The 12,792-nt window shown below is 37.8% G+C and overlaps 3 protein-coding genes across 4 annotated transcripts in view; 2 read left to right on the top strand and 1 right to left on the bottom strand.

Annotated features, from left to right (window-relative positions):
* Positions 1–10,110, bottom strand: part of LOC309510823 (uncharacterized protein) — a 55,387-nt gene extending 45,277 nt beyond the window's left edge. The window contains exons 1-3 of the mRNA XM_082185739.1: positions 9,798–10,110; positions 9,259–9,291; positions 8,777–8,899 (exon numbers count right to left, since the gene is read on the bottom strand). The gene's annotated coding sequence lies outside the window, so the exon portion shown is untranslated. The remainder of the gene's footprint in view (positions 1–8,776; positions 8,900–9,258; positions 9,292–9,797) is intronic.
* LOC309510844 (uncharacterized protein) overlaps positions 1–12,792 on the top strand; it is a 208,275-nt gene that overhangs the window by 17,457 nt on the left and 178,026 nt on the right. The window lies entirely within an intron of this gene.
* cacng6a (calcium channel, voltage-dependent, gamma subunit 6a) lies at positions 214–10,434 on the top strand. 2 transcript variants are annotated; one of them, XM_082185765.1, is made up of 5 exons: positions 214–349; positions 4,761–5,558; positions 5,651–5,725; positions 7,030–7,167; positions 8,702–9,076. In XM_082185765.1, exons 2-5 carry the CDS (start codon positions 5,159–5,161, stop codon positions 8,920–8,922), a joined length of 834 nt encoding a protein of 277 aa, XP_082041891.1. In that variant the 5' UTR covers positions 214–349; positions 4,761–5,158; the 3' UTR covers positions 8,923–9,076. The 2 variants fall into 2 exon arrangements, with proteins under 2 accessions (XP_082041891.1, XP_082041892.1); XM_082185766.1 differs by lacking the exon at positions 8,702–9,076 and adding an exon at positions 10,321–10,434 and having other exon boundaries at positions 231–349.

Genomic DNA, 12,792 nt, shown 5'->3' with positions numbered 1-12,792 from the left:
TAGAATCAAGAAATGCTCACACTCGTACTCACGCAAGGAGATACAACCATCACACTGGCATGGAGACGCACACTGAAATCTATCAGACACAGTCAGCAGGGCAGCCATGAATTAACAATTGACAGACAGACACGGTACCCCGTGCCAACAAACCTAAAAAAAATCATTGATATCATTATACCCGGACATGGGCGTGATCTTTTTCAGATCGACGCAAACAACCCCCACCCCCCAACTAGTGGTGTGCCATATTGAAGTCCTCCCTCTTTAAACCCCTCTTACGTACTTTCTCTCCGTCTCAGAGAAAACCCCTCTGCAAACCGGCCTTCACGTATTCGACACTCGACAGGTCAGCTGCTTGTTTGTGCTGTTGTGATTCACTGTAGAAGTACTTGCTTGCTTTGTCAACACTGTAAAGTTACATTTAATTCTTGTCAGTCTGGAGCTTATGTGCTTTCTTTATTACTAATATACCCTGGAATGTTTGACCTCAAGTCATGTTTAATGTTTTTTTTCTCTCTATATATACTATATCTTTTAAGTATTATGTCCTGTTTTTCTTTCAAATATGCTGTTGTTCACATCTGAAATATTTTGGAGAGTACTGTCTGCAAGCTAATTTAACCAAGTCAATAAAGAACTACATTAAATATTTTTAGATAGATGGTATCGCATTCTATATCCAGAGAAATTAGCTTTATTGCAGCATACATGGTACAAAAAGCATTCAGATGAATTGTAAGATTAACTTTGTTACATTGTTACTACACACACAAAAAAATAAGCCTTTTTTTTTTTGAGTGCCCCTATTATGCTATTTTAAAGGTTCCTAATTTTGTTTTGGAGATCCTACAAGAGCTTTACATGCATCAAAGGTCAAAAACACTTTAATTTCCTCATAATATTGCACATTACGACATTTTTCAATGATTTGTCAGATGATTCAGTCTCTCTAAACCCCTACATTCCACAAGCTACTCTGCTCTGATTGGCCAGATGGCCCAGTCTGTTGTGATTGGTCTACCACTTACAGCGCCTGTCGCCATTACCACAACTGAACTTCAGCTCAGACAGCAACGATGGCGTCGATTTTATTATATCAATCCGAGCGCGAGTCCGAAGATGAAACATTGCAAGAACTAGTTATTCAATCCGAACCTCCATCACAAGGACTACTCGAGCAGGACGTTTCTCAGTGATTTGCTACTCAGTTTGACGTACATTATGAGATGTTGCAGCTGTAATTCCTCAATCAGCATTAACAAGTGTATGTCCATCAACAAACCGATGTATATATTTCTAATTTAAGGGAACTGTGTCAATAACAAACTGCGTCAATAACAGCATACGTTAGCCGAGCACTAATGTGAATGACTGATGTAACAAACGTTTGTAAAACAAATCTTGCTCAATCCTTCATCATTACTTAAAGTAGTAAGAACGACAGACAATCTGCATTAATAGATTTAGGTAATAGTGTCCGAGAGCTGATTTGCAAAACTATTTCAGTAAGACAGTAATAACATGAGTTAGCCGGTTAGCAGAAGACCAACACAAAATAAAACACAAAACTACGCATTTTGAACACCCGCTAGAAAATATATACATCAATAATTAATCATACTTACAGGTTGTGATTCTGAGGAGCAAGCTGGTCCAAATAAACTGGGTACTGTTAGGGTACATAGGCGCGCATTATGCAAATGCATTAGCTAGTGACGTAGCCGTAACAGATTGGGATTCGAATTCGTGACGACCCGTCTAGGCAGTTCAGAGTCAATTCTTTCTTTTGGTAGACAATAACTTTATTTATCGTGCACTTTCGACTTTACAAATTTGCAGACCGTTTACATTCACTAACATCTATATTACGCACTGCATGAAAGGGAATATTAGAAAAAAACATGATGGGGCACTTTAAGATTTATGCATTTCAATTAATAGTATAATTCCATCAAATATAATTGAATAATACTTAAAAAATATGTAAGGATTATTTAATATGATGGAATTTTACTATTAATTGAAATGCTTAAATCTAGAAAAAAGGCTTATTTTTTGAGTGTATTAAAAGTCAAACAAGTAAATGTTTTTGCTGATATTATTATTATTTTATTTTTTTTATAATAATGGTCAACAATTTATTTTCTTTTTTTTGTCTTTTTTTTTGTGGGTGTTGCTGAAGGGCTCTATAGTAAGACCAAATCAAAAACATGGGGGTTTGTTGTGACATGACGATCAGCAAAAAAACAAAAAACAAAAAAACATTCATCTTGATAAATATACATTGGCTTAGGGAAGCCATGCAAGTATATACACATTTCCGTTCAATAGTTTGGAGTTGGTATGATTTATTTTTTCAAGTTTTTAAAAAGTTTTAAAAAGACTTATGCTCATCAAGGCTGCATTTATTTGATCAACAATCAAATAAACATGTTGAACAGTTGTGCTGCTTAGCATTTTTGTGGAAACCGTGATACAATTTTGTTTTCTTCAAAACTATTTATAAATTTGGTGATTATCTCTAAGGAGGACACCCAACTTAATATATTATATTTACCATCTGATTCTAATAATGCCATGTCAATAAATGGAAAGGTCAGCCAGCTATTTATTATCATGTTAATTACTGTGCCTTTAGCCCCAACAGCAGATGCACTTTTTACCCCAAATACCATACTTTTACATATTCTAATTTATTGCGGTGAACATGGAAACTGTATCAATAACAGTGCATACATTAGCCGAGCTCTAGCGTGAATGACTGATGTAGCATAAACGCTGGTAAAACAAATCTTGCTCCAAGCTTAATCTTTCCTCAAAGTAGTAAGGACGAAGACAGACGATCTGCATTAATATACACACACACAGTTTTAGGTAACAGTGGCCCACAACTGATTAGCAGAAGTATTTCAGTAAGACAGTAATAACGTGAGTTAAACAGTTAGCAGGAGACCTACACAATATAAAACTCAAAACTAAGTATTTTTAACACCATCTTTCAAGAGCAAGCGGTTTGCGAATCCTGCATTGAACTCTGAGATTTGAGAAGCAGTCATCAGTAAAATGAAGGGAACACAGCAAAAGTTTAAGATTTTACTGCTGTGGTATCGTGGTAAAGATGAATTTTAACCACTGATTCTTCACATGCTCGTCCTTGGGCCGTGAAACACACACAAAAAAAAATGGCTTTACCTTCACATTGTAGAGCACAGCGTCTTCTCGACATGATCCTATCCAGTATCCACAGGAATCAGCTGCAGGTTTGAGGTTCAAGTTTTCCCTGGTGTCTGCGCGCTCAATAAGTGGGCGGGCAATATGCTAATGTTTCATATTGACATCACAACGAAACGGCTTATGACTCGTTTAAAAAACGATTCATTTAATTGAGTCGACTCTTACTTTTGAAAGACAATAACTTTATATATACGGTGCACTTTCAGATTTAAAACTTTGCAGGATGTTTTCCTTCACTTAGAGCTATGTTACACACTACATGAAAGGGCATTTTAAAAAATCCATAATAGGGGCACTTTAAGAAAAGTGCTAAGCTGAATTTTTGTTCCATCTAGTGGTTTAAAAGAGAACTAAGTCAAATGCCCCTGTTACCCAGGTGTGCCTTTTGCCCTGTTCATATATATTATGTTTTATTAACAAAGGTCGGGAGGAGCACATTCAGATAATGAACCTGATTAACATGAGAGGAGCTCATTCAGGTAATCAACTCATTAACGATAAGAGGTATATATGTATATATATGTGTATATATATGTATATATATATATATATATATATATATATATATATATATATATATATATATATATATATATATATACAGCAGACTTGCCTCTGTTCGTCGACAGTTTTTCAGTATCCCTCCACCGCCCCATCTCCTCACTTGTAGTCCTAACTATTCTTATCACAACGGGGTAATAATAATACACTGGGTAAATAAATACTCCCACTGGGTTCGGGCCAAATCGGAGCCCTCCCCCCAGACAGCACGCCAGATATGCATAGCACTTACTCTACTTAATTATATGCAATGAATTTGTGAAATTAAATTTGCCAAACAAAACACAGGAATTCACAGAAGAAAGCACTACACAAATAGTGAATAGTTCACTGCAAAAATGAGTAACCAGACAGTTGATGTACCCCATTGACTTCCATAGTAGGAAAAAAAGTCAATGGGGTCCATCAACTGTTTGGTTACCGACATTCTTCTAAATATCTTCTTTTGTGTTCAGCAGAAGAAAGAAATTCATACAGGTTTGAAACAACTTGAGGGTGAGTAAATTATGACAGAATTTTCATTTTGAAGTGAACTATACCTTAACACGACTAATAACGCCACAAAGAACAAAAGCAAAATGAGGGCTTATATACACTGCAGACAAAGGGAGAAACTAAATAGACACCCCTGAACTGAGGAACCCAATCAATTAGAAACCATGGAGACAAACAGGGAGAGAACGGAGGAGAACTTAACTAATTAACAGACTAGAAGATTAACAAAGAAACTCAAACATGAATATATAAATATATATGCAGAACAGAAAATAAGACATTTTGAAGAATGCTGGTTACCAAATAGTTTTGGTTACCACAAGCTTCCATTGTAAGAACAAAAATAATATCTTACATATCGTGGGGTAGCTGGTGGCACTCAAGTCTAGTCATCATGATGAACATGTTCTTCCATTTCATAACACTTAAGTTTGGTTTACTGTTTTAATCATATTCTTAATTTTTAGAGTAACCAGTCTGACCAACCCCTGACTTCATCACCTCCTCATCATCATTCACATCTTCAAGCTATTCTATTAGCACTCAGTTGTGTGAATGGGCAATGCCTGCAGTTCCCAGCATCCTTCAGCTGTCCATCTGGCCTTAACGCCTCCATAATTAACATCCTCAGCTGCATCTTCTTCTGACAAAGCCTTCCACACCTCTACATGTGAAACACATTAGACTGACCTAGATTTATCTTGCTGGATCAATCTAACTCAGACTTCTCCAGCACTAACTGCCTTTGTTTGTCGTCTCATCTGATTATTTTGTCCTCAATCATCTAAGAAGACGTAAATGTCCTTTCAAAATAAGCTGCTGCCTCTCATTCACTTATTCGGATCTCTGAAGCTGCAAATCAATCATGTGGTCCACGTTCATCGTGCAGGATGAAGAGGTAAGGACAGGGAATGCATCTGTTGGGGTACACCAACCTTCCTGTGCGCTGGAAGGGTTTGTGGGATCACGGGGCGGCGGACGCAAGCGGCGACATACAACACACCCCAATTCTGGAGATGGAATCAGCGAAAGCCAAGAGGGCAAAATCAAGCTGACGTTATTCTTGGCTGTAACCGGCATTATGCTCACTGTGCTCGGGGTGGGCACAGAGTTCTGGGTGGAACTCACACCATCCAAGAGCTTCTACAACAATCAGACTTGTCTGGTAGCACATTATGGCTTATGGAAATGCTGTACCAAGACGTTCTGGGTGTCAGATATGGACCCAAAGCAGGAGATCTGTGGGCCTTCGCACTTACAGGGAGGTAAGAGAAAATGTCCCATAATGTCTCAACTGGAGTGAAAGCATTATGAATAATCCGTTAGAATAACATCACCTTCCTGGATCCCATTATAGAATCCAATTGCACCTTCTTTAAGTTCTACACCACTGGAGAAAACATTGTCCTATTTCAGAAAACGCCAGAAAAGGGTGAGTCATCGCACATCCCCCTCTTTGTCTTTAGATCCCATAGCACTAATGTGTCTTTCTTTGTGTCGTCACTGAGTGCTGACTCCATTTATAACCAAAATATGATCCTTAAATGTTGTATGAGCAACGAAAAATAGCATGAATAATAATACGAATAAAATGAAGGAAATGAATGAAACATTACATTTCCAACAGTAGCCTACCACTTTTCAATAAGGTTTCATTTGTTAACAATAGTTAACTACATTAATTAACATGAATGAAATGATTATTCTTAGTGTTAATTTCAACATTTACTAATCCATTCTTAAATTCAAAAGCTGTATCTGTTAATATTATAAAGTGGACATGAACAGTTGTATTTTCATTAACATTAACAAAGATAAATAAATACTGTAACAAATGTATTGCTCATTGTTAATGTTAGTTAATGCATTAACTAATAGTACCTTATTGTAAACGTTACCCAATTTTATAAGAACATCTGCATCATATTTAAAGGCAATATTGTGCTAATTAAAAAGGCTAATGACTGTTACTTTTAAGAAATTTCATTAAAATTCCCTACTCTTTCAGTACACGAGTGTCTTGACAGCCACAGAAAAAACCTCAGCCAAACCACCTAAAAACCATATAGATTGCACTTTTAAAGGAGAACTCCGGTCAATTTTAACATTGAGCTAATTTTTTTTTGTAAATTTGGAGTGCTGTCAGTACAGAGAACAACGACAAAAATCGGTGTTGCCTACACCGTGTTATCCTCTTTTTAAAATTTGCACCCTGTTGACTTAAATGGGGAAAGTTTTAAACCTGCTTTTAGCCTCTTAACATCCTTGATGTGTCATTACAAGTGCCCAGCCATGTGAGTGATTCCGTCAGAGTGAACACGGTGAATCTGACTGCAGTAGATGTGAAAGATATGAATAAAAATGAAGTTAATTCGGCCAGCGCTCATACCTGTATTTATTTCCTGTTTTCGGTCGAAGTCCACAGTAGTCGATTGTCGAGTTCACGACAGGTTTAGTATCTATGATCACGCGCGTGAACTCAACAATCGACTACTAAGTCAACAGGGTGCAAATTTTAAAAAGAGGATAACACGGTGTAGGCAACACCGATTTTTGTCGTTGTTCTCTGTACTGACAGCACTCCAAATTTACAAAAAAATTAGCTCAATGTTAAAATTGACCAGAGTTCTCCTTTAAATCAACCCATTCTATGTCTGTTAATTCAGCTCAGCAGATGTGTGCATTATGCCATCATATCATTGCGATTTGCTGATTAAAACCTTCTTCCCTCTTCAGATCTGACAGTAGCATCGGCTATGTTAGCTATCATTAGTCTTTTCCTGATGGTGATGGGAGCTATGTGCATTATCATGGCAGTAAGCAAAGGTGTTCAGTTCTTCTTGAAGCCAGCCGCAGCTTGCTTCATACTGTCAGGTAACATTATTATGCTATTGGCTAACATCTTTTAACTACATGCTTTTTACCTGATGCTTATATCCTAAATAACTTTCAGTGCATTTAAGGTATACATTTTGCCAAAATGTGTATTTCTTGGGAATCAAACTAGTGACCTTGGCGTTGCTGATACCATACTTCACCAATTGAACTAAAGAAATATACTGTATGAGCAGAGGATACATTTACATGACAATGATGCACTAAAAACGTAAAGTTTTTCTTTTGTATTATTCGCGCACAGACAACATTATTGTCAAAACGATCCCCTTCCACACAGATCTGCAAAAACGACTAAAACGCTGTATTATGCAAGCTGGCAGTATGTTGGCAAGTAGTTAGTCTCAGCCTCAGACATCACACCCACAGACCAATGGCTAAACGTCTGATACATTTTACTGGATACATTTTACACACTTAACTGGAAAAACTTCAGGACTTTCGAAGTCGCCATCTGATTGGTTGAGTTCTACAGGATTTCCGGGAGACGTGTGTGTCACGTTCTTTAACGGTCTGCCTGGAAACAAAAGCTGTCATGACGCCAAACCCCCTTACGGAATAAGAAAGCTGTCTTGTTTACAACTGTGACAATGAGAGCCTACAAGGATCAACTAAACGGTGGATATTCAAAAGTGTGTGAAGTTCGCGGCTCCATTTTTGCAGTAAACTTGCACAACGTTCTTGAATGAAAAATGTATTAGATGCATGCCGGTCTCATACTTTACATTTTCACGCCCCTAAACATGACGCGGAACAAAACGAACTGTGATTGGTTGCTTTGAATGTCAGTCAGACGGAAGCTGCCAATGAAAGCTGTGATGGAGTCAGACTGATGGCAGAAGGTCTGGCTACTCGAGACTAGCAAATAGATGGCGAGGTCACATTGTGAAAGAAAAACTACATGCCTATAGACTGAACATGTAATACGCATGACGTCACCGTTTTCACTAATTCGCGTTTTTGGAGTTTAAGTGGAGACGATAATGGTATCTTTAAAACTTTTACTTTGAAGCCCATTTTAAAAATTTGTCGTGTAAATGAAGTCGTGTAAATTAATGGCTAAATCAAATACAAATGTTTTGTTTTAGATGAAAACGGTGTCAATTCTTCATGATACATATTTCACCATTGATTCTGTAACAAATGGTTCACTTGGTTCACTTCACTGTGTTTCCATATCAGATATTTATGCTAAATGACACTGTAGTCATTTCTACAGCATGTCAACATCCAAACAAATTTAAAGAGCATTGTGGTCTAGGAAGAGAACTTTTTTGTTTTTTTAAAAAGAAACTGTTTGGCCAAAAAAGTGCAAGATTACAACAAATATAACAGAGATAGCTTTGGATAAAGTAAAATTGAGAGCAATAGCAGAACTAGCCAACAATGTATGCTAACGCACATGCTGTAGGGTCGTTCAGAAAAGGCAAGGCAATTCCAAATTCCTGATAAAAGCCAAGAAACATAAGCTCTCACACTTCTGATTTTTTTTTCCCCCTCTGTCTCTCAACAGGTGTCTTAATCTTCCTCTGCCTCATCATTTTCCACCAATCAGTGCTTTTATTCTTAGCAAGTGACCAATCCATACCTCTACGCCATGAAATGTCATGGTCAGTGACGTGTGTGGGCTGTGCAGGGGCTCTGGCTGTTGTTGCTGGGGTCTTGTTCTTGGTCCTTGCTCTTCCATACAGTCCATGGAAAAAGTGCCTACCTAAGAAGAACAGTGACATCTAGTGGCGTGGAGGCTCAAGTGTACTTCTCATACAGATTGCACTGAATCCTACTGATAATGTGGAACAGATAACAACAGTAGTCCCATGCATCCTGGTGAATCTGGGAAAAAAGGATTCATGAACTGTACACACACACACACACACACACACACACACACACACACACACACACACACACACACACACACACACACACACACACACACACACACACACACACACACACACACAACCACACAGTGGTTGGCAATGTGATTATAGATGAGTTGGCACTGGAGAGTATGCTTCTGGAAATGTAACAGGAGGTGACCCAGAGATTTTCGCAGATTATATGTACCATTAGGATGGAATGGTTCAGTGATTATTCGGCCTAAAAAACTAATACATATTAGTTCATATAACAAAACAGCTCAATAATCTTTTGTGTAAAACTCATGTGCAATATTACATTTTTGTTGTTGTTGTTGTTGAAATATTCCTTTTATTAGTTTGTTTGTAAATTATATAATATATATGTTATATATGACAAATATAATATAGCATAACAATTGATGCTGTATATTTTGATTAGCTTTATATACTGGAGGGGTCGTTTAGAAAAGGAGGCCTTGGATACTGTTTAATTTAACCTTTTCTGAAGATCATATTATAATATATAAAATCTAGGACTATAATGTTGGATTTTGCTCAAATATAATTGTGGTGTAAATGCCTTAATTGGCATGATTGGGTTTCCAGAGGCAAAGTGAAATGGATTGTAACTTTATAATTGTAGGCAACAGAAATTAAGCTAATTTATGCTTTTATATTTAAATTTCTACAGACATTTGCAAGCTTTGACCTAGTCTTGGCAAAGTACATACCCAGAACACCTACCTTTTCTCCTTCATAATGTGGAAATCAGCTTTCATGCCTCCCTGTTATTTTTTGTACCCATGGTGAAGGAAATAAGAGAACCACTTGAAATCCACAACAAAGCTGCTTGAGATACATCAGTGAATTTATTCTGCTGCCGGTTGACACTGATTATTTATTAACAGCAGTGCCTTTGACGTGAAGCAACCACATGGAATCTCACATTGCATATTTGAAAAACAGCATGATCGCTCACTTTTTCTTTTTTTTTTTTTTTTTTTAGTTGTGGACAAAACTGCAGCATTGTCAATAAATCATAAATAAAGTGATGAATATTTACAGGAACTTTATTTGTTCTGGCTGATTTGCAGAAGCATATACTGAGAAATTTAAATTTGAAAAAGATACATACCAGCTAAACTGTAGAAATATGTTGTCAAATTCACAGACAGAGGGCAGTTTAGTGTTTCAAGAGGTACTTCAGTTACATGATAGTGCTTCCAGCCATATTGAAAATCTCATTTTCTGTTATTCTGTGGTTTAGTCTTGCAGCTGACAGTGCCAATGAAAAGCCCAGTTGATTCATCTCCGGTTTTGACCAGCCCTTTTCATCTGGATGTGGTCGCTTGATGACAGCAAGAGATGAACTCAAATCAAAAGCATTAATTAAAAGCCCCAACATCTACTGCTGCTGCTCCTGCTGCTTCCGATTGTGAACGCTGACATTGATGCTGATCTAGAATCAGTTATTGAAAGTGTTAGAGGAAAGCAGATCATAATAATGAGAAACTTTCATTGTTGGCCGCCTCTGGTGCATGACAGAAATAGCTTTCCTACTGAGTTGGGCTGGATTATGCAACACTCCGAACTAGGAATTCATTGGTTTAAAAATCAAACTTTTTATAAAACTTTTTATAAAACAAAAGAATACATATTTATTTTAATTATTTGTAGGCTACAGACTGGATTAAAGTTTTTGAAGCTCTGCAGTGGCATCTGACATCAGTGAAGATATGGGCATTTTCAACAGATAATTTCTTGCAAAACTAGGCAAATTATTCCAAATTAATAAATGTTTTCTGTCTTTTTGGTATAAGTTCTGTTATTAACATTATTATCGGTTCTTGTTTTTGGTTCACTGATTCATTTGATGAATATTATATATATAGACTATGCTGGAACTTTGATGCTGCAACAAGTCATTGACAATATGGGAACGTCAATGAGCCAGTGTCTGAAGCACGTGTCTACACACAACAATCTGATTGGCCGAAAGTGAGGACATAGCGACGCAGTGTAGCATGTCACTGAATCCATAAATAGATGTCAAAGAGCTCCCTTGGGCCACAGATCTTGCCCTCTGTTTAGCCAAGCAGGCGGTCCATGACATTGGTCGTTCAATGGCTCCTATGACTGTAACGGAGCGGCACCTGTGGCTTAACCTCACATGGATCAAGGAGAGGGATAAAACTTTTCTCCGGGATGCACAGATTTTACCTTCTGGCTTGTTTGGTGATGCAATTAATACCATAGTGGACAGATAACAGGCCAAGTGACAAACGGTAGCATTCAAGGAACTAATCCCTCGGGCTCACTCCACTAGGAGTGTTGCCCCTTCCAAAGCTATTACTAGGGCTGCATCCTTACAAGATGTCTGTGCTGCAGCATGTTGGTCCTCTCCGCACACATTCATCAGGTTCTACAGTCTGGATGCGGATTCAACCCTAGGGTCCTTCAGGGTTGATTGGGGACTTAGTCTGCGCTCAAAAACTGTCCGTGCAGAGACACAGCCTTGTTAGGCAGGCACTATCCCATGGTGTGGCGGCGATGGTATTTAAGCTTCAATGCCATGAGGAAATTCCACTCCGAAGGGAAACGTCTCAGGTTACGTATGTAACATAGTTTCCTTGAGAAGGGAACGAGACACTGTGTCACATTTCCACGCCCTGGTCATGCCAGTGCACCTTCTTCAGACAATAAGAATCTGATGACACTGATTTCAGGTGTCTATTTATAGTTTCAGTGACGCACTACACTGCATCACTGCATCCTCACGTTCGGCCAATCAGATTGGCATGTGTACACGTGCATCAGACATTAGCACAAACGGAAACGCTCCTATAGCATGAACGACATGACACAGTTATTCGCTTCACGGGGAACCGGGCTACATGTATATTTTATTATTTATATATATATATATATATATATATATATATAAATATATATAAACTTGTTAGTCAGTCATTATCAGTGATTATCTTTATATATGCTCTCAGGTGTACACTTCTATAATTTTTGACTTGAAAGGTCTTAACGTACACATGCATTTTAATAAATTATATTAATGCATAACCATAAATAAAGAGTGGTGCAGATCTTTGTATGCACTGCTTCTTATCCTAAACCTTTTTTTGTGCATTTGCATCTATCCATGCACTTCAGTATTTGTCATATACAGTATGTGAAGTGACATCCATGCTGAAGCTGAGATTCTATTGCCTATTTCCATCCATCCGTTTCGGATGTTTGGCATGCTCTCTTGATGAATTACTGAGCGTGCCAATCATTGAGTGAACACAACCTTTCTTCTGACTTGGATGAATGCACATTTGATATAAATAATAAAACATTAACCACCTTGCCTTCATACCTTGTTTCTTTCTTTCACTGTCACATAGAAAGACATGTCATTTTCTTTTTGACCTCCTTCCAGATTTCCATCTCCCTGTTCATCCCACTCATCTCATTTCCTCCCTCCTGCTTCCTCTAAATTTAGAGCGTGGCCAATCGCGCTCTAGAGGACGCAAGCAACACAAACATGGATTAGAAGTACAGTTCCCCTGTCTTACAGAGCACCCAAACCTCTCGTAGAAATATTGACCATCAGCATAGTTGATTTTATTTACATCTAAACTATGACAGACACCAATGGTGTGGGTGTTCTATATAAGTTTAGCTTTGGTTACATATCAGGTATCTTTACCTTCAGTGTGTCCTAGATAAAACTTCAGGG

This window comes from Leuciscus leuciscus (genome assembly GCF_965113295.1).
Source record: "Leuciscus leuciscus genome assembly, chromosome: 12".
Taxonomy (NCBI): Eukaryota; Metazoa; Chordata; class Actinopteri; order Cypriniformes; family Leuciscidae; genus Leuciscus; species Leuciscus leuciscus.
This window is presented reverse-complemented; position numbering and strand designations above follow the sequence as displayed.